General features: G+C 44.4%; 1 protein-coding gene across 1 annotated transcript in view; it reads left to right on the forward strand.

The window, feature by feature from the left end:
* Nucleotides 1-26,457, forward strand: part of CLPB (ClpB family mitochondrial disaggregase) — a 140,097-nt gene that overhangs the window by 25,526 nt on the left and 88,114 nt on the right. Inside the window, exons 4-5 of the mRNA XM_065423387.1 lie at nucleotides 6,477-6,580; nucleotides 23,244-23,372. Of these exons, the coding sequence (XP_065279459.1) occupies nucleotides 6,477-6,580; nucleotides 23,244-23,372 (233 nt within the window). The remainder of the gene's footprint in view (nucleotides 1-6,476; nucleotides 6,581-23,243; nucleotides 23,373-26,457) is intronic.

Below are 26,457 nucleotides of genomic sequence, written 5' to 3' on the forward strand. Positions count from 1 at the left end.
GCGAGGGAACTGAGGGATGGTGGCAGCTGCTCTGCCATTTATGCTCTATGGTGTGTGTGGCGGGGGTAGAAAGGCATACGTGGCCCAGTGGACTCTGCTGTTCAAAAAATTCTGCTCTCGCATGCATAGGGTGCGTGCGCATCTAGTCTGGGGTCCACACGGACGACAACATCTTAAGGAATCACAGTTACGAGAAGGTAAGTAACTGCTCTTTCCTTACAACCACCCCTCTATTCCCATGCTGAGTTCTACAGAAAGTTAAGATATAACTATTCTAGGGATCCTCTTTGTGTCCAGCAGGACTTGCGGCTTCCACTAAAGCCCAGCACTGCCCCTCATCAAAATCCCTTGAAGCCCTTGCATTGTGTTTTGTAACTCCCGGTCACTAGGATCACTGCCCTTCTTGGTTCACCAACTCCAGCTGCCTGAGCGTTGGTAGGTTTGCGGGGCAGACCCAGCCAAGACCAGCTCTCTCACCCCAGGTGCCTTGCTCTTTTTTTCTTAACAATATGCTGGCCCAGCCTCTAAAAGCAGAAAGCACTTACTGCAATCGATTGAACTGCCCAGTGAACTTTAGTTAAGCATTGCCCTCTGAGTCATCACCAGGGTCAATTTAGATTTATATTTGCACAGATGAACAGCCTCTGTCTCTGATCAAATTAAAACTCGATCAGCAAATTAAAGCCAGGGCTTGATGAGGGTTAGGGTTATTGAGGAAAGCCTGCCTTTACAGCTCAGGCATACTGCAGGCCTCTTCCGAGCACACCACCTCGCTGATGGGAGAGTAGTACTCTACCAGAGCCACCCAGGAGCCTGATGGAGGGAATCAACAAGAGGTACATCATAAAACAAGGTGAGGGGAATCCTGGATTTAAATCACAGCCTTTGCACTGACTCACTTACCAATAATAATTGTGAGCTGGTGCAGAAGAAAGAACAGGGCACACATAATGATGGAATGTCCTTTCCCCTCTGCCGTTCCGCACTGCACTGTCATCAGTGGATCTCATAATGGTCTATAAAGCTTAATTAAAGCCTCACAACTCCCCTCAGAGGAAGGAAAGAATTACCCCCTTTTTACAGATGTGGAAACTGAGGGCCAGAGGGGTAGTGTTTTGCTCATTGTCACCCAGTGACTCAGTGACAGCAGGCAAGAGAACCCAGGACTCCTGGCCCTGTTCCCTTCCTCTGACCACTAGCCCATACTGCAACCTTGTTATATGTATATAAAAAACTATATACAATTTTATATACATTTTCAGGTTGCCTTATTTCCTCTGATTATGTTCACATGCTTTGTTGATGAGTTTGGCGACTTCTGTATTTCCATTGCACTATCACTGCACTATTAGCAAAGGCTACTTTGCTTGAATGTCTTATTACCTGCAAATTGGACAGGTGCAGTCAATACTTGTGATTCCAGAAATGTCTGGCTGGCTCTGCGAAGGAAAATTCGGTGACATTAGTTGCCTGGAGGGGACCGCATGTCACAGAAGGAGGAGGTTAGATTGAAGGATGATTGGATAGAGAGGCTGATCGTACAACAGGCGATTGTCCTTTTGAGTTGAGACCAGCAAGCTCTTTTCACTTCCTTTTTACAGCAGTCGGATGGGAATTGATTTGGAATGTGTGACATACTGTATCAGAGCTGTCGTCTTGGGACAGGGTTCTGTACTACCATACGTTAGAGTTAAGGTTAGACTCCCAGTAGTGACTCGTGCCGCTATTTTATGAACTGTTCAGCCTCCCAGCAGCCTTATGAGGTAGAGAAGTGTGGCTACATACTTACAGATGGGGAAAATGAAGCAGACAGCTGTACAGAACAGAACCCAGGAGTTCTGTCTCCATGTCCTCCTGCTCTCACCACTATTCAGCACTGCCTCTCTGTAGCTCTTTGATGTTTTTATGAAAACAAACATCAAGAAAACTCTCCTGGTCTGAGTTAGGAAGGTTCTTTCTCTTCATTCCTAAGAGTTGCTGAGAACACAGAGGTTGATGGTGGATCAAGAGCCTGGGAAGAACGCTCAACAAACACAGCCAGGGAGAAGGGAAAAGCTGATGGCGGGAGTTGCCAAGGAAGTTATGAGTCATTGTTTATGTGTTAGCCGTATGACTCATTCGGTGGCTGTCTCTCCACTCTGGGCTAGAAGGTTGTGGGTTCAAGTCCCATACTGGAACTTGGGCTCATTCTTCTTAAAGTGGGTTTTTTTTATTCTTAAGATGGAGAGGATGGACCCTAGGATATGTCATGGCCCGTCAATTTAACTACAGTAGTGGGGACCCTTAAAAACCAGGCAGTCTTTGAGTGCAGCTACCCTTCAGGACAAGGCTGAAGAGGAGGACTTGAATGTAGCCAGAACCTTCATTGCTGAGGGCTTTAAATTGCAACAGTACCAGCTTGGAGCATTCTGGACAAGCTGCAAATATCAGAGAGGCACTGCTGGAAGCCCTGCTGAGAGAGAGAGTTGCAGTAATTGATCTGGTGTGTGTGGCTGTGACAGAATAGTAGTGCAAATTGCACAAATGAAACCCCCCCCCGTCACAGATTTTGTACCTTTGTCTCAGACTTGGGGTTTTCCATGGTAAGGGTGTGGTTGAAGATAATGCTGGTATCTTTAAACTGGCTCGCTACCTTTGAACAGGGGACCCAAAAGAGGAAAGAACCCTCTGGTATCCATGACTCCTGTCTGGTACCTGTTTACTGAAGACTGAGAACAAGGTGACAGTTGCACATCCAGATGGACATCTCCTCCAAACTGTCCTTCAAATATAGAATCCACAGGACAATAAAGACACACTTGTATATCATCAGTGTACTGAAGGCAATCTGCTCTGCGTTTAGAAATGATTCATGAGTTTGTATATTAAGGGCCAGAAGGGGCCACTGTGGTCATCTAATCCAACCACATGCGTGATACTACAGATGACAATTTCCTAACTCAAAAAGTGTTGCATCCAACCTCAGGGAATTGCATATTAGACCTCATCTTGACAGAGAAGAAACTGAGCACATAATTAAAAATGGTAACTTTGGTACAAGTGAACATGACTTCTTGGTCACATTTACAATGTGCCAACAGAGTAAAGTCCAAATCAAAAATATATATACTTGATGCTTTAAAAGGGCCAATTTCACAAAGCTCAAAACAATTATGAGCCAAATCAGCTGGGAAGAAGGATCTAATCAGAAAAACGTGAATGATACTGAGAATTATTTAAGAACACTTTATTAGAAGCCACAATCCCACAGCTGAGGAAGAAACTGTGCTGTTTAAACAAATGGAAGAAAGGGGAAGTTGATAGTAATTAATATAAATCAAAAGCTAGGAATTGTAGGAAATTGATGCGGGAAGTAAAGGGACGCAAGAAGAAATCTATGGCTAGCAGAGTTAAGGACAATAAGAAGGAGTTTAAGTATATTAAGAACAGAAAGAATCCTAACAAAGGAATTGGTCCATTACTAGATGGAAATGATAGAGTTATCAATAATAATACTGAAAAGCCAAAAGTGTTCAATAAATATTCTGGCTCTGGATTTGGGAAAAAGAACAAAGATAGTCTTATCTGAAGATGATGATGACGACAACACTCTTTCCATTCCAGTAGTATCTCAGGAGGATGTTTAACAGCAGCTCCTAAAGACAGACCTTTTTAAATCAGTGGTCTAGATGACCTGCATCCAAGAGTTTTAAAAGAGCTGGCCTGTGAGCTGATTGGACTGTTAAAGTTGATTTTATATAAGTCTTGGAACACTGGAGAATTTCCAGAACATGGAAGAAAGCTAATATTGTGCCTATATTTAAAAAGGGAAAACAGGATGCCCCTTAGGCTTGTCAGTCGGACATTGACCGTGGGCAAGATAATGGGTCGGTTGATACGGGATTCAATTAATAAAGAATTAAAGGAGGATTATGTAATTCATGCCAATCAACATGGATTTATGGAAAATAGATTCTGTCAAACTAACTTGATTTTTTTATGAGATTACAAGTTTGATTGATAAAAGTAATAGTGTTGGTGTAATATACAGAGACTTCTATAAGATGTTTGTCTTGGTACTGCACATCTTGATTAAAAAATTAGAATGGCACACAATAAATGGATTAAAAGCTGGCTAACTGGTAGGACTCAAAATATTATTGTAAATGGGGAATCATCATAGAATAGATGTTTCTAGTGGGATCCCGCAGGGATCGGTTCTTAGCTGTTTAACATTTTTATCAATGAACTGGAAGAAAACATAAAATCATTGCTGTTAAAGTTTACAGATGACACAAAAATTAGGGGAAGTGGTAACTAATGCAGAGGACAGGTCACTGATTCAGGAGACCATTTTAATCTTGAATACTCTGTTTCAGCAACATGGGGGCATGGATTTCAGAAGAGTCGAACACCCATAGCTTCATTTGAAATCTGGGAGATGTAGATGCTAGGCACCTCTTGAAAAAACAGACTCAAAACTGAAGCCACTTCTGAAAATGTGAACATAATGAAGTCCCTACAATCTCACAAGAAATCAGTGATATAGTTGAGAACATAGGTCTCCTGACTCGCAACTTTGTGCTCAGTCCACTAAATTGGACTTTATACGCAATCGAGACTTGAATTGTGGAAGGCAAGAAATACACCTCTGCTAATGTATCTTATTGAAAATACAAAACACCTGCCTTCCATTCTGCTAATTGTATTTACTGTAAAGGGGTAAATGGGAGAGGAACTTCAGGTAAATTTAAAATGTGACTTGACAAGATGCAGCCTGCAGATGCATGTCAGTCAATCTGTGGTGCGCATAGTCAAGAACCTCTGCCAGCCTGTAAGCTATCTCGCCTGTGATGAATACTGTATAACATTTTACTGGCTGGTTGCCATGGAATGCCTGAACCCAGGAAAAAGAATAACCGGCTTCAAGCTGCTTTCAGAAACGGTAAGAAATCTAATTCTTGCCTGATGGCTGTTTGGTTCAGAAACACAGAGGCCTTCTGTACCAAATCTAGCCTGTCTTTTTTTTTTTTTTTTTTTTTTTTGCTGAATGGTGACAGTTTGGACAGCTCTGGAGACTAGAGTCCAATGTCTCCAGACAAGCAGAAGCAGTGGGAGATTCCCCAACCCTCTTCACTGCCCTACCAATATGCCTCACCACTACCTTTAGGGGCGATGAGAATCTGATTATTTCTCTTCCTCAACCTCTATCTTGGGACTGCCACCAAAGGTGACAAGTATTGTCAATTATAACTGTGTTTTTTGTGATAAGGGACACTGGCCTATTGTGATCACCAAATTCAGTTCACTGAGGATCTGCAAACAAAACCATACCTCATAGTCTCACCCTGTGCTTTCATCATCGTTGTTTTCTCTTCCCTCTCTCTCGCCTCCTGGAGTGTTCTCCCCAAATTCTTCATCGGTGTTCATATTAAAACAGTTTGTTTTAACAGTTGTCTCCTGAACTTCAAAAAATAAAATAGCGTTTTAAAAGTCCTTCCAGCTACTGAGCTGCATCCCATGCGCAAGACTCTTTCCACTGATCATTTCACACCAGTTGTCGGATCCCCAGGAAAACGCTCCTATGGCATAGCTTCAGTTAGTAGTTACATGTTTCACTTTCAATGCACAATAAAATGAAAGCAATTGAAATCTATTGTTGGGCTACTCAGGTGGGTCCTTCCCTTGTGATGGCAGAAAAGGGCTAAGGACTGATCCATGCTTTTCGTATCCGACCTTGGATGCAGGAGAGTTTCCATTTCAAGGGCCGACTCATTTGGTTGTGTCCAGGCAAAGTACAAGTCTCAAGTGAAAGCGCCATATCGAAGGGTGGGAGTCTAGATAATCTATAGGCCACCTTGCCACCCCACAGCTTCCTTACTGAGCTTCGGTTGTGCCAGGTATTGGAGGCCCATGCATTTGTTGTCTTAGATGTAAAAGAAGCCCAGATGCTAGGGTGACTAGTGCCTTAGAAATATGTAACAACAACATAACTGAATTTTGCTTTCCTTAGGCTCCTGTGAGATCCATCCTTTACAGGGGCCTGGCTAGTCTGACATCAGATGTTTGGCTGCTGGGTGTGTCTTGGCTGCATTTCAACTGTTACGAGTGAATTATGGGATGGCCGTCCAGTCCAGTGCACTGGAAATGTAGTGCATGGCACTCAGTCACTTCTGTGCAGATGTTTTGGACTTGGCCTCTGTCGAACATAGAGATATTTCACAACACATGTGGATCTACAGAGCAGCCCACTTCTCCGAATGCCTCCTCAGTCCAGTCGTCTTATGATTGGATTATTAATATTGCTAAGCACTGTCGTTTTTTTTTTTAAACTTTCCTTTGCTGGCAGCAAATTTTTTGGTGAGTACTCTTCCCACCTTATGTGCCTTGAGATTTTTTTCCTTTGCAAAGTCTGAAGGTGTCTAGTTCCTGATATTCCTTCTGATCTCTTTGAGAAACTTTCTTGATGATCCTGCTCTCATTATATTTTATAACAGTGTGGTAAAGATCCTGCTTGCAGCTGGTGCTGACGCAAACCTCGGAGATGAATTCAACAGCGTGTATGAGACTGCCAAAGAAAAGGGACTCCATTCATTGGAAGGTAATAAAAGACTTAAACTTTTTGTTGATGTTACCTTATAGGGACAGTATGTCTCTCTCTATGCCCAGAGTTTGGTTAGGCCTTTGGATAATTCTGATCCACTTGTGCTTTTTACTTTCCCTTAGACAGATGCTATCTGTTCTATTCTTTAGGCATAGGTCTGTTACATGCCGTGCCCTCCAAAATACAGACTTGAAACAGCAGGCTCCAAAGTCTAGGAGAGTACCCTGAGCCTTGGGAACTGCGATAACTCCTCTGAGATGCACCACTGCATCTCCTGCATTGCTTTCAACTCCACCACTGGAGGAGCTCTCTCCCACGGGAACAGTTTACTTAGGGGTGGGGTGGATTCTCCAGTGCTTGAAGTCTTTGGGCTGGATATGCTCTAGCTCCAACAGAAGTTATTGGACTAGATGCAGAATTCACTGGGGGAGGTTCCCTGGCCTGTGTCTTCTGGGAGGTCAGATCAAAATGGTCCCTTCTGGCCTTAAGTCCTGTGACTCTATGAAAACTGAGGCAAAGGACATGTTTCCAAGTTAAATAGAAGGTGTTTTATCTCATCCAGCTCCCCCAGGCCATGTCCATTAAAATCACTAGCAAAAACTCTGGCTCACATCCCTTTTGTAGAGCAGGGTAATTGTTTACCCTAAGTTTCTGTAGCTGCTATGGATACCTCCTCCGATTCTTCGTGGTCAGGCTTTCTGACAGTAGCCCCACATAGTCACATTAAATGGATTAAGAACTGGCAGATCTCAAAGAGTATTGATCAGTAGGGAATTCTCAGCGGCAGGAGGGGTTCTGCAAGGATTGGTACTAGGCCCAACTCTAGTCAACATTTTCATTGATGATCTGGAAGTAAATATAAAATCACTGCTGATGAAGTTTGCAGATGACACAAAGATTGGCAGAGTGGTCAATAGTGATGATGAAGGGCAGTCCTACCAAGTGATCTGGATGGCTTGGTAAGCTGGGCCCATGCAAACAAAATGCATATTAATGCAGCCAAATGCAAAGTGATACATCTAGGAACGAGGAATGCAGGCCATACTTGCAGAATGGGGGACTAGATCCTAGAAAGCAGTGACTCTGAAAAAGATCTAGGGATAATAGCGGACAAGCAACTGACCATGAGATTACAGTGTGATACTGTGGCGAAAAGGGCTAATATCCTTTCAGGATGTAAACAAGAGATGGTGATTTTACCTCTTTATATGGCATTGTTGAGACTGATACTGAAGTAGTCCATCCAGTTCTGGCATCCACATTTGTAAAAGGATGTTTAAAAATTGGAGGGGGTGCAGAAAAGAGCCACAAAAATGATTGGAGGGCTTGTGAGCTCATTCTGTTTAGTTTATCAAAAAGAAGATAGAGCAGAGACTTGATTAAAGTGAGTAAGTACCCTTATGGGGAGAAAATACTAGGTCCTAAAGAGCTCTTTAATCTATCGCAGAAAGGCAGAACAAGAACCAATGGCTGGAACCTGAAGCTAGACAAATTCAGATCACGAATAAGACACCGATTTTTAACAGTGAGGATGATTAATCACTGGAACTACCAAGGGAAATGGTGGATTCTCCAGCTCTTGATGTCTTCAGATAAAGACTGGATGCCTTTTTGGAAGTTGTACTTTAACCAAAGATAAGTTTTGCTTTATTGAACCACAAGTTATTGAGCTCAATAACTCAGGGTGAAATTTAATGGCTTGTGATAGACAGGAGGTCAGACTAGAACATATAATGGTCACTTTTGTCCTTAAACTCTGTGAATCTATCAACATTTTCCAATATAAGACCCTGCTTCCAGTTGCGTATAATTTTATGATATTTTAACCATTTGGGCTGAAATTTTTCATTTTGGGTGTCTGCCTTGGGCTGATTTTTTTAAAATTTCAGCAAACTGGTTCAACCATTTCTGAGAATGAGGCTATGGAAAATATTGTTTTGCCCATATTTAAAAAAAAAAAAATCTTCAGACCTTTTCTTTGAACAGCTCTAGTGTCTCCATATTTTGGAACGTGGACTTGAAATTTAGCAGGGGCTGGCCTTTGAGTCAGAGATATGCTTGTGCTGTATCTGTGCGAATGTAACCAAATGCAGGCAAGTTATAAACCGTGGAAGAATCTCAGTTCACACATGCTCAGTAGAGACCTCTCTGATTTTAGTAGTTAAATCACTGAAGATTCTGTCCTCACTGAGCATGCTCCATCCTCTCACTGCTCCTAGTGTTGACCAGACTGCATGTGCACCGTGCACCATCCTCACAGAGCAACTGAGCATGCTCCAGTCCAGGGATATAGGAGTAAAACCAGGTTTCCCCTGTAATGGCTGCTTCCAGCTGCTACAGGTCACGGTGGTGCCCGGCACAGAGAGCAAGGAACCTGTCTCGCCTATGCTATGAATGAAGCCCTTGCTGCCAACCAGACAGCGTGGAGGAGGAAACAGTTTCATAGAATCGTACGACTGGAAAGGACCTCGAGAGTCACCTAGTCCAGTCCCCTGCACTAAGTGCCTGTTAATTTCATTGGGTGACCCCTGGTTCTTGTGTTATGTGAAGGGGTAAATAACTGTTCCCTATTCAATTTCTCCACATCATTCATGGTTTTATAGACCTCTATCATATCTTTTCCAAGCTGAACAGACACAGCAGCACCAATTAGCCCTGGAATCCGTGGGAATTCCTTTTATTTTAGGCTACCTACATACTCTCAAGATGTCAGGCCTTTCCATTAGCTTGCTGTGGGTCCATGTTGCAGCAATCAGTGCCTTCTGTTCTCCACTTGAGGGCTGTACTGTTTTTACTCATACAACAACCACCAGATTCCGGAACGGCCTCATTAGAACTTTCCCACCGTGGTAAAACCAACACCTCAATGGGATCCTAATCTTGATCTTTCAGTACTTACTAGACCTCCCTTTGAACCGCCAGCCACCTGCTCCATTTCCTACCTCTCTATGAAGGTTACCTTCCTAGTCACCATTGCAGGAGCCAAAAGAGTGAGTGAACTGAGAGCACTTATGGAAGACCCAACATATATTACATTTCATAAGGAGTCAGGTATCCCTTCGTGTCCACTTAAAATTCATCTCCAAGGTAATCACATGAATCAACCTGATCACTTATTCCTTCCAAAACGTCATGGTTCCGTTGAGGAGAGAAGACATCATTCTCTCAATGTCCAGTGGGCTTTGGAAAATGCCTAGACTATTTGTTGCTTGAGTGGAGCGAACAAAAGGATAAGCATTATCTACACAGAGACTCTGTAAGTGCCTCTGTGACTGCACTATTCTTTGTTATCTACTGGCACTTCTTCCTCCCCCGCAGGAGGTCAGGGCCCACTCCCCTGGAGCACAAGCAACTTGTACAGCATCTCTTTGAGAGGTGCCTATACTGGACATTTGTAGGGCGGCTACCTGGAGTTCTGTTCATACTTCAGGAAACTTTATGCATTAGTCCAGACCTCTTCTGTGAAGACAGCTGTGGGGACTTCAGTATTACAGGCACCTATGCCACCTGCATCTTGCACCCCCTCCTGTTTGACTATTGCGTGCCAGTCACCCACCTGCAGCACTTGAAGAAGAAATGGAGGTTCCTTACGTGTAACTTGGAGGTTCTTCGAGATGTCTGGTCCCTATCTGTATTCTGCTGCCCGCCCTCTGCTGCAGATCATGACTGGATTTACAGTAAAAAGAGGAACTGTGTGACATCGTTTCACACTACTCCTTATACCCTCAGTTTGGAGAATGAGGAGAACAACTGTGCAAATGCCGACAAATGGACACTACTTGCTAGAAATCTCCAATCTCAGGCGCATGGGGTGCATGCACACCCATGTGTGGAGTACAGATAGGGACCATGCATCATAAAGAATCTCCATTTACAAGTAATATTTGAGTGCACAGGAGACAAAAGCCGGACCTGGGGGAGGGAAAGGAGTAGACTGGGTAAAGGAGCATAGTGAAACGGGAACTGAAGGAAGAGAGACTGGCACTGGGAGGGTGGAGACTGAGACTGGCTAGGCAAGGAGACTGGGACTGGGAGCTGCCGTGGCGGAGGCTGGGACTGATTGGGCAACGGGACTGGGAGCTGGGGCGAGACTGGGACTTTAAACCTATGAGGAAAATGGTGGGAGATTTGGGAACCAGTTGGTTGGGCAGGGAATATTGGGATTGGCCGAAGAGCTGTTGGAGGAAGAGAAAGAGATGGACCGTATGGACCAGGAGACTGGGGCTTAGAATAGTGGGTTGGGGGGTGTTCAGACAAGGAGCTAAGGTCTTGGGGGAGAACTCGGACTTGCTGGGGAAGAGACTTGGACAAGGAGCTGGGGCGGACTGGGAGCCAGTGGTAGGGAGATGGGACAGACAGATCAGACAAAATGCTGGGAGAGAAGAACTGGGACAGGCTGGGCAAGGATACTAAGAACATAGACTCATTGACTTCAAGGCCAGAAGGGACCATTTTAGTACCTTCCTACTTTGTGTCATCTGCAAATTTTATTAGCACGTTCCCACTTTTTGTGCCAAGGTCATGAATGGAAATGTTAAATAAGATTGGTCCCAAGACCAGTCCCTGAAGAACTCCACTAGTGACCTCCCTCCAACCTGACAGTTCACCTTTCAGTATGACCCATTATAGTCTCCCCTTTAATCATTTCCATATTCACCTTTCAGTTCTCATACTGATCCCCATGTTCTCCAATTGAAGTAATAATTTCCCATGTGGAGCTGTATCAAATGCCTTACTGACATCCGGGTAGGTTAGATTTACTGCATTTCCTTTGTCTACAAAAGCAGTTATCTTCTTAAAGAGATCAGGTTGGTCTGGCATGATCTACCTTTTGCAAAACCATGTTGTATTTTATCCTAATTACTGTTTACCTATATTTCCTTAACTTCTTTCTCTTAGCGGTAACTATAACAGGACCGCTTGGAAATAGTGACCATAATATAACAACATTTAACATTCCTGTGGTGGGAAGAACACCTCAACAGCCCAACACTGTGGCATTTAATTTCAGAAAGGGGAACTATGCAAAAATGAGGAGGTTAGTTAGACAGAAATTAAAAGGTACAGTGACTAAAGTGAAATCCCTGCAAGCTGCATGGACAGTTTTCAAAGACACCATAATAAAGGCCCAACTTAAATGTATACCCCAAATTAAAAAACACAGTAAAAGAACTAAAAAAGAGCCACTGTGGCTTAACAGCCATGTAAAAGAAGCAGTGAGAGATAAAAAGGCATCTTTTAAAAAGTGGAAGTCACAACCTAGTGAGGTAAATAGAAAGGAGCATAAACACTGTCAAATTAAGTGTAAAAATGTAATAAGAAAAGCCAAAGAGGAGTTTGAAGAACAGCTAGCCAAAAACTCAAAAGGTAATAACAAAATGTTTTTTTAAGTACATCAGAAGCAGGAAGCCTGCTAAACAACCAGTGGGGCCCCTGGACGATCGAGATACAAAAGGAGCACTTAAAGATGATAAAGTCATTGCAGAGAAACTCAATGAATTCTTTGCTTCAGTCTTCACAGCTGAGGGTGTTAGGGAGATTCCCAAACCTAAGCCATCCTTTGTAGGTGACAAATCTGAGGAATTGTCACAGATTGAAGTGTCACTAGAGGAGGTTTTTGAATTAATTGATAAATTTAATAGTAACAAGTCACCAGGACCAGATGGCATTCACCCAAGAGTTCTGAAAGAACTCAAATGTGAAATTGCAGAACTATTAACTATGGTTTGTAACCTGTCCTTTAAATCGGCTTCTGTACCCAATGACTGGAAGATAGCTAATGTAATGCCAATATTTAAAAAGGGCTCTAGAGGTGATCCTGGCAATTACAGACTGGTAAGTCTAACGTCAGTACCGGGAAAATTAGTTGAAACAATAGCGAAGAATAAAATTGTCAGACACCTAGAAGAACATAAATTGTTGCGCAAAAGTCAACATGGTTTCTGTAAAGGGAAAGCATGTCTTACTAATCTATTAGAGTTCTTGAAGGGGTCATAGAATCATAGAACTGATAGAACTTCACGGCTTCAGCCGTGAAGACTGAAGCAAAGAATTCATTGAGTTTCTCTGCAATGACTTTATCATCTTTAAGTGCTCCTTTTGTATCTCGATCGTCCAGGGGCCCCACTGGTTGTTTAGCAGGCTTCCTGCTTCTGATGTACTTAAAAAAACATTTTGTTATTACCTTTTGAGTTTTTGGCTAGCTGTTCTTCAAACTCCTCTTTGGCTTTTCTTATTACATTTTTACACTTAATTTGACAGTGTTTATGCTCCTTTCTATTTACCTCACTAGGTTGTGACTTCCACTTTTTAAAAGATGCCTTGCGAGGTTATCTAGTCCAGTCCCCTGCACTCATGGCAGGAATCAGTATTATCTAGACCATTTCTGACAGGTGTTTGTCTAACCTGCTCTTAAAAACCGCCAATGATGGAGATTTCACAAACTCCCTAGACAATTTATTTCAGTGCTTAACCACCCTGATGGTTAGGAAGTTTTTCCTAATATCCAACCTAAACCGCCCTTGCTGCAATTTAAGCCCATTGCTTCTTGTCCTATCCTCAGAGGTTAAGGAGAACAATTTTTCTCCCTCCTCCTTGTAACAACCTTTTACGTACTTGAAAACTGTTATGTCCCCTCTCAGTCTTCTCTTTTTCCAGACTAAACCACCCCAATTTTTTCAATCTTCCCTCATAGGTCATGTTTTCTAGACCTAGAATCATTTTTGTCACTCTTCTCTGGACTCTTTCCAATTTGTTCACATCTTTCCTGAAATGTGGTGTCCAGAATTGGACAAAATACTCCAGTTGAGGCCTTATCAGCGTGGAGTAGAGCGGAAGAATTACTTCTCGTGTCTTGCTTACAACACTCCTGCTAATACATCCTAGAATGATTTTCGATTTTTTTGCAACAGCGTTATGCTATTGACTCATATTTATCTTGTGATCCACTATGACCCCCAGATCCCTTTCCACAGTACTCCTTCCTAGGCAGTCATTTCCCATTTTGTATGTGTGCAACTGATTGTTCCTTCCTAAGTAGAGTACTTTGCATTTGTCCTTATTGCATTTCATTACTTCAGACCATTTCTCCAGTTTGTCTGGGTCAACAAACATGTGGACAATGGGGATCCAGTGGACATACTGTACTTAGATTTCCAGAAAGCCTTTGACAGGGTCCCTCAATTAAGTTGTCATGGGATAAGAGGGAAGATCCTTTCATGGATTGAGAACTGGTTAAAAGACAGGGAACAAAGGGTAGGAATAAATGATAAATTTTCAGAATGCAAAGGGGTAACTAGTGGTGTTCCCCAAGGGTAAGTCCTAGGACCAATCCTATTCAACTTATTCATAAATGATCTGGAGAAAGGGGTAAACAGTGAGGTGGAAAAGTTTGCAGATGATACTAGACTGCTCAAGATAGTTAAGATGAAAGCAGACTGTGAAGAACTTCAAAAAGATCTCACAAAACTAAGTGGTTGGGCAACAAAATGGCAAATGAAATTTAATGTGGTTAAATGTAAAGTAATGCACATTGGAAAAAATAACCTCAACTATACATACAATATGATGGGGGCTAATTTAGCTACAACTAATCAGGAAAGAGATCTTGGAGTCATGGTGGATAGTTCTCTGAAGACGTCCACGCAGCGTGCAGCGGCAGTCAAAAAAGCAAACAGGATGTTAGGAATCATTTAAAAAAAGATAGAGAATAAGACGGAGAATATCTTATTGCCCTTATATAAATCCATGGTACGCCCACATCTTGAATACTGCGTATAGATGTGGTCTCCTCATCTCAAAAAAGTTATACTGGCACTAGAAAAGGTTCAGAAATGGGAAACTAAAATGATTAGGGGTTTGGAACGGGTCCCATATGAGGAGAGATTAAAGAGGCTAGGACTTTTCAGCTTGTAAAAGAGGAGACTAAGAGGGGATATGATAGAGGTATATTAGCAATTCTCCCATCATAGGGTATGCCCCCTGAGTTTATGGATTCATTAAAAATCCTTGGTATTGGTCTTGCAATGTCATGTGCCAGTTCCTTTAATATTCTTGGATGCAGATTATCTGCCCCCTCTCCCCCCCTCCCTCCAAGTGGATCCCATTAAGCTGTTTGAGTTTGACTTCCATCTCAGATGGAATTGCTACTTCTGTAAGCTCATTTCCATTAGCCACCCTGCCACTACACCTAAGCTCGTCATTACCCTTATTAAAAACGGAGGCAAAGTATTTGTTTAGGTCTTGGGCCATGCCTAGATCTTTAATCTCCATTCCATTCTCAGTGCTTAGCAGTCCCCCTTCTTCTTTCCTTGTTTCATTTTTCTTTATATGGCTAAAGAACCGTTTACTATTAGTTTTAATTTCCTTTACAAGGTCTAACCCACTTGGCTTTTGGTACTTCTCACTTTTCCCCTACACGCTCTGACCTCCAAGGGATAGCTTTCCTTGCTGATTCTTCCCATCTTCCATTTCTTGTAGGCTTTGGGCTTTCTCTGAATCGCCTGTTTGAGAAGCTTGCTCATCCAGTTTGATCTGCAACCCTCCCCTATGAATTTTTCCCCTTGCTTGGGATGCAGGCTTGAGATAGGTTCTGTAACTTTGACTTAAAGCAATTCCAAGCCTCCTCCACATTCAGATCCTTGACTTGAGTTCTTCAGTCCAGTCTACTTCCCTAACGAATTCCCTTACTTTTTTTAGGTTTGCCCTTTTGCAATCAAGGACCCTAGTTGCAATTAGCTGAATTAGCTGTCCTCTACAGCCAGTTCTATGAGGTCCTTGCTACTTACCAATACTAAACCTAAGATGGCATCACCTCTTGTAGGGTCAGAGACTGTTTGGTGAAGAAATCTGTCAGCTGTCACATCCAGGAATATCCAGGCCCTACCATTATTCATAATACTTGTCCCCCAATCTGTGTCTGGGAAATTAAAGTCTCCCATAATCACACAACTCCCAGTAGTATTTATTTCATTAAAAATATTAAAGAGATCTCTGTCCATATCCAGATTGGATCACGGGGGTCTCTAGCAGACCCCAAGCACTATCCCGGGGGAGCCTTTGTTACCTTTCTTCCCCAAAGTGATTTTGACCCAAACAGATTCTGTTTTATCCATTCCATCACTTCTAATTTCTTTACAGTGTACCTCCTCATTAATATGCAATTCTATTCCACCACCCTTACCTTTATTTCTGTCTTTTCTGAACAGCACATACCCTTCAATAGCTGTGCTACAGACATCACTACTATTCCACCATGTTTCTGTTATTCCTATAATATCTGGTTTCACTTCCTGCACCAATAGTTCTAGTTCCTCTGTTTTGTTACTAAGGCTCCTTGAATTGGTGTCCAGACATCTCAGTTGTTTTTGCTCAGCTTCATCCATATTCCTCACTCAATTAGGTACAGTCATTCTACTGCCAGTATCACCTACCCGACTGTTAGTTCCAATACCAGTGACACTGTCTTTCCTCTTGATGTCCATTCTCCTACCCTCTGTTGTTCCTTTCTCTGTTGCTGTAACCTCTCTTACTTGATTTTCCGACCACTCAGTGTTAGAATCAGGCGTGGAGATTACATGAGCATCTCCCCTGAATTCCTAGTTTAAAGCTTTTTAATCAGTTACGCCAGCCCCATCCCAGAAGTCTATTTGCTTTCCCATTCAGGTGGAGTCCATCCCATGAGAACTGTCCTCTGTCCATGACTGCCTCACAATGGTCGAACATCCCAGAGTCCTCCTTATAGCACCACGGTCTGAGCCATCTGTTGCTCATCATAATTGTGTCTCGCCTTCACTCTCCTCCTCTAGGGACAGGCAGAATCCCACGGAAGGTCATCTGAGCCTCCATTTCTTTAAGAGTCTTCCCCAGCCTGGCATAGTCTGCCTTAATGTGTTCCAGCAAGAATTTAGCTGTATCATTTGCTCCCATGTGAAGGGCAATCAGTGGATTCTTTACAGCTGCCATTATAATCCTCTTAAGCCTCAGGTCCACATCCCGTATCTTGGCTCCTGGCAGACAGCACACCCTTCTGTTCTCCGGATCAGCTCTGGTGACAGGCCCGTCTGTTCTTCTTAGTAGGGAGTCCCCAGTCACGTAGACTGCCTCTTCCTGGTGTTGGTGCGATTCTCCAGCCTTCCCCCCTTCTGATCTTTCTGGTTGCAAGACCTCTTGTCTTTTGTTCTCACTTGCCATCTTCTGTGAGTCATCCTGTATCCTCCTGGGACGCAGAACTCTGGCTGTCTCCGTTGACTCTTCCCCTCTTCTTGTAGGACTTGTTGCTCTTCTCTTCTCCCTTGTTCTCCCATTTTCTGTTACTGTTGCTGTGTCCTTCTTAATTTTCCAACTCAGCAAACCTGTTCCTGAGCTCTGTTTCTCCTTCACTATCCGGTCTTTTCCTCTGCCTGGTTCTCATAGTCACATGCTTCCACTGGCCACTTTCCTCACCCAGCAGTCTTCCCTCAGAGTTCTTCAGTCCCGCTTGCATCTGTGAGTCTTGAGTTTTCCCTTCAGCCTCCTCTCTCCTTCCTTCCTCCATCATCTGCTCGAATCCCTTTCAAAACTCAACTATAGTTTCTATCTGCATCTCCAAACCTCAGATCTTCTCCTCCATCAGCTCTATCAGGTGGCACTTCATACAAAAGAAGCTCTTTTCAGTACTCGCTCCAGGGTAACGTACATGCCACAGTTTTCACATCCAGTCATCTTCATTGCCTCTTCCATTCCTTGGGTCACTGCCACTGCTGCCTCCGTAGCTGTCATAGCTTCCCTCTTAAGCGCCTGTCCCGGAGAAAAAAGGGAAACACAAACACACACACACAAAAACAAAACCAGAACACCACACACTCCCTTTCTCCAAACTCCCACTCAAACTCCCCTGATTCTAGCTCTGTTTGCTGGCTCCTGTGTCGCTGACTGGTTGCTTGACTGTCTTTATAGGCTCCCCTAATCAGGGAAGTCCTGTCCCCTAATCAGGGCTCTGCTGTGATCAAAGGCTCTGCTTCTCTCTCAGAACACTGCTCCCTACCAGCTCCTGCAAACTTAAAAAAAAAAAAAAAAAAAAGTGGGCGGGGAGAAACTGGTATTAGCTGGGAAAGGAGACTGGCACTCGGGTGCAGGGAGAAGATTGGGACTGGACAGTGAACCTGGAGGAGGAGACTAGGACTGGCTGGGCGAGGAGGAGGAGCCTGAGAAGTGGAGATTGGGACTGGGTACTTAAGGAGAATAGGACTGGGACAAGAAACCAAGAGTGGGGAAGAGGTTGGAGGAGGGGACAGGGTAGGAGTCAAGCATGGTGGGGAATGAACAGAAGAGTCCGTGCCCACTAGAACACACTCCCCTCCAGAGCCTGGAATGGAACCTAGGAACCCTGAGTCTCACCATTATTCTGCCGTCAGCAAATATCCATGAAACCTCCTTGCAAAGTGTACTTGAGTTTGCAACTTCAGTAATGTTCTGTTAACATAGTTTTTTGTGTGTAATATATAGTCTTTGTAATTCTGTATAGCAGGTTGATGCTGGCAAAAGGAGCTAATAAGTTTTTAAAAATCTACTGCCTTTTTGAATGGGTAAATGAATATAAGTGTATCATTTTGTAAGACAAACTATTATGTTTGTGTCCCTTTGGGCCTGGTAGTTGGATTGCCCATTACCAGCCACAAACAAAAGTGTGGTGCAACGGGGACCTGCCTGTGATTCTAACATCCTAAAATCTTGTTTTCTGGGATCAAAATGGAAATGTCACCTCACTTCAGGAAACTGCTTCACGTTCAGTTTAAATGCAGTCTGATTGAAGGGGGGAGGGTTTGTGTGTATGTCAAGATTAGAGAAATGATCATGAGCCGACGTCCTTCAGTATCCTGGAGGTGACGTGGAGACGCTGCCGCCCCACTGACTAACATTTATAAAGCCACTTTTACCTGGAGGGACGCCAAAGCACTATGCAAAATTATAGTTAGACGGTTTACATCATCCACTCAAATGCAGCCACCTTTGGGGTGAAGTAAGGCTGCTTTTGCACCAGCAACACTGCGCAAGTTTTTAGAAGTGGATGTAAAACCCTGAATAACTTCTCTAGTTGAAATGCAGGGGAATGTTCTGTGGACAGACAGATTGCACCTGTTTGGCATTTGGCAAGGTATTGGCGCTAACCTCCGTGCTCTGAATGCAGGTGGATCTTTTCGGCTCTTTCATGGTCAGCATCTTAGTTTCACATCTGATCTGAAACAGGCTCCAGTACAGCAGTGCTCCCAAAATTGGGATGTTGGTTTAGTCCTGACCCAGGTAAAAGGGCATCACCTACTGAGTCACCAGCACCACTTCCTGTGCCATCTGGCTCTCTTTAGAGATGTCTCATCCATCTAAGTAGTCAGCCAGCCTTGGCCTGTGACAGCTGATGAGTCCAAGGGCTAGTCTACACTTACCCGGTAGTTCAACGGCTGCGGATCGAAGTTCCGAGTTCGATTTATCGCGTCTGGTGTGGACGCGATAAATCGAACCAGGAAGTGATCCCCGTCGACTGCGGTACTCCAGCTCGGCGAGAGGAGTACCGCGAAGTCGACGGGGGAGCCTGCCTGCCGCGTGTGGACCGCGGTAAGTTCGAAGTAAGGTATGTCGAATTCAGCTACGTTATTCACGTAGCTGAATTTGCGTACCTTACTTCGACTTGGGGGGTAAGTGTAGACCAGGCCCAAGATGCCAAACATTCTGCATGGTTTCCCTGAGGAAGGCAAGTCTAAGCAGCATCTTTCTGGTCCCATTCCATATCACCTCACCACAACTCATGCAGCTACCAGAACTCCAACCTTTCCTGGCACTTGTAACTAAATTAACTATAGCTCCTGCACTTTGACCTTTGGCTCAGAAATTAAACATTTCCTGCTTATTGTGTGGAGCAAATTTAGGAAACCCGATTACATTATCAAAGGCAAATAGTGCTTCTCCTGCATTATTTGCAGAATAAAATACCGCTACTTAGTCTAGTAGCAAAGACAGAACTGTGTGATGAGATTGTCCATTGGTTTAGTACAGCATTTTGGCCTCATTGCTGAGAGCTTAAAGTGAGATAAAGTCAAATGAAGGTGTAATCTTTCAACCTTTGCCTTTGATAAAATGCACGTTCAGAAGATGGATCAACTCTAGAGCAATTTTGACAGGGCGTTATTTTATTTTTAAATGCTCCTTGCTCTCATCCCTCATTGTAACGTATTAGTTCTACCGACCCTCTCGTTGATGGGAGCTGCAAACACACATGCATCAGACTGCTGTAGCGGCAAATGCAAAATGCATGAAACAACATTAAAAAAATGAACAATGGAGTGCCAATACATAATGCATGTGCCTAGACTTTATTTAAGACAAAGTATATCAACCAATAAAGTTAATTGTTTTTGTCTGCATACAGTTCTCTAAACTAATATATTTTATTTTTGGGGGGTGGGGAGAAATAAGTCCACTCAGTTAGAAGTTGCATTAATTCTTTGGTTGACATGTTTTATTAAAAAGAATAAATTCAGTTGCATTTTTAAAAAGAGAAAGAGAGAGGGAGAGAGCGAAACTGCCTCTTTTTTAAACCGATTTGCATATTTCGTGTATAAATATTTTTTCATAAAAACTTCCAAATCAGGGGGATACACGCCATACGCACTGCACAAAATATATTGCAGACATTTATATGGATGGCAGGAAGGGAGACAGAGGCCTGAAAATTTCCAGGCACCCAGTGATTGATGGCAGACGAGGCTTCCCCTGACGCTTTATTGAGTTTCCGATGATTATCTCTTGCTGAGACATTTTTTACAGATGACGGCCGAGCTGTCACAACGGACCATGGGGGAAAAAACCCAACAATAATAACACTTTAATCTTTTTACTGCACTGCTCCCTAGTATCTCAGATTCATCTTCCCTGACGCACGCAGTTCATTATCTTGCCCCTCCCTGGATAGGAAATGAAGAAAAATAAATAAATATACATACACACCATGTATGCTTATAGAAAATGCCCGCAGAAGGAAGGGAGCGTCACGTTAATTGCTCTCTTTGCAGGTGCTGGGTTTTATTAGCAGAGGTGCCGGGCTGGAATGGGCTTGGCTATTAGTTACAGTATTGTATTTAGGTTTTATTGCAACTTTTAGGTGGTGGAATCAAGCAGTAGTTATGGGAAGGTAATGTAAGCACGGTGCATTGCGGATGGTCCAAGTTCTGTGTCTGTTATTACTGTCACCAATTGTTCCATGCTTGGAGCTGTACAAGATCCTCACTGAAAAGTCCTTGTCCACAGGAGCTTACAGTCAAAGGGCCTGTTCTGCCATTGGCTATGCACACGTACTCCCGCTGAAGTCAATAAAAGTTAAGCACGCACATCCAAGAGCGGAAAGTGGCCTGCCATGTCGGAGACATTCATTCAGAGACAGCATGTGCAAGGCCCTTCCTGTCACTTACGCCTTATGGTGGGGATGTACCTCCCCCCCCCCCCCCCCGGGCGGGCTCTGTGCTTCCAAATAACTCCAGCTAGGTTGGGGCAAGCCAAGAGAAAGGCTGCTGGATCCACACTTCTGAGGATTGACTGCCCGGGGGAGAGGAGAGTATAACAAAAGGGTGACTGATCTTTATTTTCTGGCCTCAGTCATATGACATGGGTCAGGGTTATAAAAGGTACGTGGCAGGGGTCACATGTCACATGGCAGGGTTCAGTGACTCCAGTGGCTGGTATTATAGCGTCCTTTTCTTTGAAAATCAAAGGTAAGTAAAACACAATATCAACCAAAACCAACAACCACTGAGTGAAACAGCCAGTCAAGAGAACAGCAAATGGTGTTGTCTAGGGTGAGGGAAGCCTGAATCCCCTAACAGATGAGAGGATTGCGCTGTGTGTTATTGGACGTTGGTCAGTCAATGCTATCTCGAAATCTTCTGGCTTTCTGATCACATGGCCCCGTTTTGGTCTCAGAACAGTTTCTTCAATGGGGTGTCTGGCCTCTAAGGTGGATCCTTATGCAGCTCCTGGTGTCCTCCTTTGTCTGTGACTAGGGCGGTGCAGGTTTTTTTCTGTCAGCCGTGAGCACTCTCAGGGTATGTCTATGCCACGGTGAGACACCTGCGGTGCTGTACCTGTGCCGGTGTAGTAGGAAGAGAGCCTGAAACATACGGCCTTGTATCAGCAGCCTGTTGTGAGGCCTGAGGCCTGAACCAAAGTAGTGGTCAAGCTTTGCTGATCTAAAGCAAAGCTAGCAGAAGTCAGGCTCTGCCGGCTTGCAATACCAGCCCTGTTCTTGCCAGGTTCTGTGAGCTTGCAAGCAGGCAGAGCCTGACTTCTGCTAGCTTTGCTGCTTTGCTTCATATTACGCCATTGGAAAAAGGGATCCCAGGCATCCTTAAGGGGTCATGAAATAGTATTTTTTCTGTTGTGGTAGCACTAGGAGCCCCACTCATGGCCCTGGACCTCACGGTGCTAGGTTCTGTACAAACCCAGAACAAAGGACAGTCCTTGCCTCAAAGAGTTTACAGTCTAAGCATATGACAAGGGATAGGTGGTGGATACAGAGGACAAGGGAGCACAAGGAAACAGTGAGAATATAGATATAAAATAAAACCTTACGCTGACTATTGTGCTTCCCGGACCTCAGGCCAGGATAATTGTTAATTTAGCTTTGAGGAGAGAAGGTATTTCTGGTAGGTTGGTTTGGTTTTGGTTTTTTACGGTAGCCGTTTGAAGCTTCTGCGAGGTGTGGAATATTCGAGGCAGCCCCAACAGAGCTGGATTCGTGGGCAGAGGGCAGGTGGGCAAATAAAGCTGCGTGATAAATGCAGTGCACTGTTACTGTGGGGAGTGTGTGCGTCCAGTATGCAGGTGCACACAAAACTGGTGGTGGTGTAGCTGTGCCCAGAGGCTTGTCAGTGAGTGCCCTTTTCCTAGCCCTGATTTGCCATAGGAGAGAGAGATGGACCATAAAGCAAAAGTCTCCATATTGCTCACGTGTATTTAAAAGTAATTTCAGTTCAATGAAAAAGAGGCAGCTAAAGTTGCGGGGTTGGGTGGGTGGAGGGGTCTGTGAGGAGAAAGGGTCTTGCTTCCGCTCCGGTATCCCTGCTGCTGCCAGCGAAGGTGAAGATAATCGACCACTAGTAGCACCTCTGAGACCCCTTCTGCTTGGCAGAGAAGAGGCCCGGCCTTCCAGCAAACTCACCCTCCTCCTTGTTACTGTTGTGAGGGCATGGAGTGAGACCCTCAGAAACCCAGCCACCTTGGCTCCTGCCCACCGGGGTGGGGATACCAGCCTACCAGCAGCCTCCCCTGGGGCTCTGGGCTGTTCCCAGAGAAGGTAAGCAGGCCTCCAGCACCGTCCTCACCTCCAAATGCTGAGTGATGGCTGCCTCGTAAACCTGGTTGGATGGAGAGTGGGGCAGCCTGCCTCCAGCAACCCTTTCCTCCCATTGTCCCTCTGCTGAGGGGGTAGTGTGGGGGGGTGGGACTGGGTGACCAGGGGCCTCCCTCCCTCATCCTTCGGGAATTATACCTGGGGGCATAAACTGCTTCCTGGGTAGCTTATTTTGACAGTTTGCGTTGTTTCACCCTGTGAAAAGCCAGCTGCATTTTTAACCCAACTGGATCTTTACTTTGCCCCACTTTATTGAGCTGCATGTTCACCCCTCTCCTTCTGCAGTTCTGGTAACCCGGGAGGATGATTTCAACAACCGCCTGAACAACCGAGCCAGTTTCAAGGGATGCACGGCTCTGCATTACGCTGTGCTCGCTGACGACTACGTGACTGTCAAATTGCTGCTAGATGGAGGTAAGGTCCATGGCTTGTAGGGGTTCCTGGGTCAGGATCACAGCTGCGGACTGTGACCTCGCTCCTTACTGATTTACAGTATGAACTGTGATTTACTGCTATGTTGGATTTATTGATCCGCTCTTCTTGAGGTTCCCTTTTGCGTCTCCGGGCCTGTCTTTCATACCACTTCCGATGCCTGGAATAGCCTCCCTCCCCCTATACATGATGTGTCCTCTCTTTTCTCCTGAAAGTCGGCACAAAAAGACAGAACAAAAACCAATGGCTGAAAGCTGAACCCAGACACATTCAAATGAGAAATAAGGCACAAATGTTTAACAGTGAGGGCCATTAACCACAGGAAGAAACTACCAAGGAAAGGGGAGGACTGGATTGCCCATCTCTTGATGTCTTCAAGTCGAGACGGGATGCCTTTCTGAAAGATAGTATTTTAGCCCAACGCAAGTTATTGAACTCAGTGCAGGGATGAATAGGAGAGACTCTCTGCCCTGTGTTATACAGGAGGTCAGATTAGATGATCTCATGAGCCCTTCTGGCCTTGAAATCTGTGACTCTCTCCTGACAACTCGTTATTTTCCAGCTCGCTCTCCACAGCCCATTTTTGCTCAACTGCTGCCAATGCCGTGGCTATGCCTGTCCATGTAATGTGGATTACAAGACAACTCAAGGAGAGCAACTCCTTGATAAAAGATGAGAGAGGAGGAAGATTGTTCCCTCTGACATGTCCCCCCCTTCCCTTTTTGGGTAACTCTCTTCCTCCCCGTCCCGCCCCCTGCCTTGTCTTGGCTTATTTGTACTGCAGTCACACCTAGAGCTTCAGCTGAGTTGTGGGTCCCTGTGCTGGGTGCTGTATATTAAGTTACAGTCTATGCAGACAAGACAGGCAGAGCAAATACCATTATCCCCTTTTACAGAGGGAGAACTGAGGGCCGAGGTCACAGAAAGGGTCTCTGTGAGCGCCAGGAGTGGCATCCTGATCTCTGAGTCCCAGTCCAGTGCAGAAAGCACAAGACCATCCTTCCTTGCTAATGTGCAGTATCTAACTCATGGACTAGGGGCACGGACCAGGCTTTATTATATTTTGTGTCATGGCCAGACACACCTATGGTGATAGACCAATATTTTAATAATAAAAAATAACATACCTTACGTTTATTTATTTCCACTACTTTTAAAAATTCCCATCTAGTAGGATAGACTGACGCTACCATAACACCAGTTCTATATCTTTCCCCTTTTCCATCCTAATTATATTTATTGGGGCTTTTCCTCCCCTGTATAATTCATAAATAACCCCTTGCTATAATTATTTAACTTTTCTATTGCGGTAGTGTCTACAAGGGGGGCATTGTGCAAGGTGCAGCACAAACATGGGGTGCAGGTGAAAAATTAAGAAAGATGGAGGAATGTGGCAGCAGAGAAGGCTAAAAGCACTAGGAGGAGCTGGGAGAAAACTGACAGAACCCTGATATCACACCGAGTAATGTACTCTACCATTGACAAGGCAGAGAAGGAAAATACTGAGGATGAGATCCTGGCCCTCCTGAATGGCATAGCTCTCATTGATTTAAGTAAGTTAGAATTTCACTCAGCCCACAGCTCATCCAGAGCCAGACTGTTGAGCGTGAGAGAAGCACTGACAGAGAGCCACCAAAAGAAAAGTGGATGCAAATAAGCGTATCTAGCATCTCCCGAATGAGGAATCTGGGCTGAGACCTCAGTAGACCTCAGATAAAGAAAACGGAAGCGTATGTGCTGCCTTCCAGGTGCCATAATAAGTGATGCCACAACAAGGGTACCAGACATCCCAGAGAATGCTGAGAATTGCTACTGATTGGGAAAACCAAAATGTCTCCATAAGTACAGTGTAACAGGCTGCAGTGCTTGCGGGGAACCATACAGAGTACAAGGAAACAGAAACAGTTAATGTAGCTTTGCAAGGGGCTTCTCAAAGGTATGGCCAATGGATTTTGAGATACGAATTATACTATGGGAGAGTGGGGAGTTGTTGTTGTGATTATTTGATTATATTTATTTGTATTACTGGAGCCCCCAGGAGCCCCAGTCGTACCAGGCACTGTACAAACACAAAACTAAAAGTTCCTGCTCCAAAGAGCATGCAATTCGGAGAGTCAGAGATTCCAAGGCCGGAAGGGACCATTGTGATGATCCAGACTGGCCTCCTGTATAGCCCAGGCAGAGAATTTCCCCCCAAATAATTCCCAGAGCAGATCTTTTAGAAAGACATCCCATCTTGATTTTAAAATTATCAGTGACGGAGAATCAACAGTGATCCTTATATATACTTTCAACACAGTCTAAGTATAAGACAAGAGACAACAAATGGAGACAGACAGACAAATGATGAGACACTGATGGTCAGCAGGGTGGGCAGTGGTCTCAGCACACCAGCAGCCTGGCCGTTGTCAAGTTTTCTGTAGGTATCCCAGCAAAGGAGAGTTTTGGGAGGGATTTGAAGGAGGATAAGGACGTAGCTTTGCAGATGTTTGTGGGGAGCTCCTCCCAAGCTTGTGGGGCAACATGGGAGAGAGCACGAAGGTGCTTGTTTGAACATTTAACAAGTAGGCAATGAATGAGAGGTGAAAGATAAGGTGGGGTTTGGCAGTGAAGGTCCTTGAAAGTGAATATAAGCCGTTTATGTTTGATGCATTAAAGAAGGAAAAGCCATTGGAGGGATAGGGAGCCCGGGGAAGAGAAGGTGATGTGGTCAAAGTGACAGGCTAGGAAAATGATCTTTGTAGCAGCATTCTGAATGGATACAAGCAGGGCAAGATCGCTTTTGTCCAGGCCAGAGAGAACGATGTTGCAGTAATTGAGACACAAGGTGATGAGAGACTGGATGAGAGTTTTAGCTGGATGGATGGACAGGAAAAGCTGTATCTTAAGGTACATCTACACTTGTGGTGGCGTGTACGGTACAGACGCTGCACACGCAGCTCTCACAGGTATAGACAGTGAGGCACGGGTTAAGCGAGTAAAGTGCCCTACACTCCTGACCCCCGAGGGTATATCCCCTACACAGGCTCTCCACACACCCAAGCGGTGCCTCCCACATCTACACTGC

Source organism: Emys orbicularis, chromosome 1, assembly GCF_028017835.1.
Source record: "Emys orbicularis isolate rEmyOrb1 chromosome 1, rEmyOrb1.hap1, whole genome shotgun sequence".
In the NCBI taxonomy this organism is placed as follows: domain Eukaryota; kingdom Metazoa; phylum Chordata; order Testudines; family Emydidae; genus Emys; species Emys orbicularis.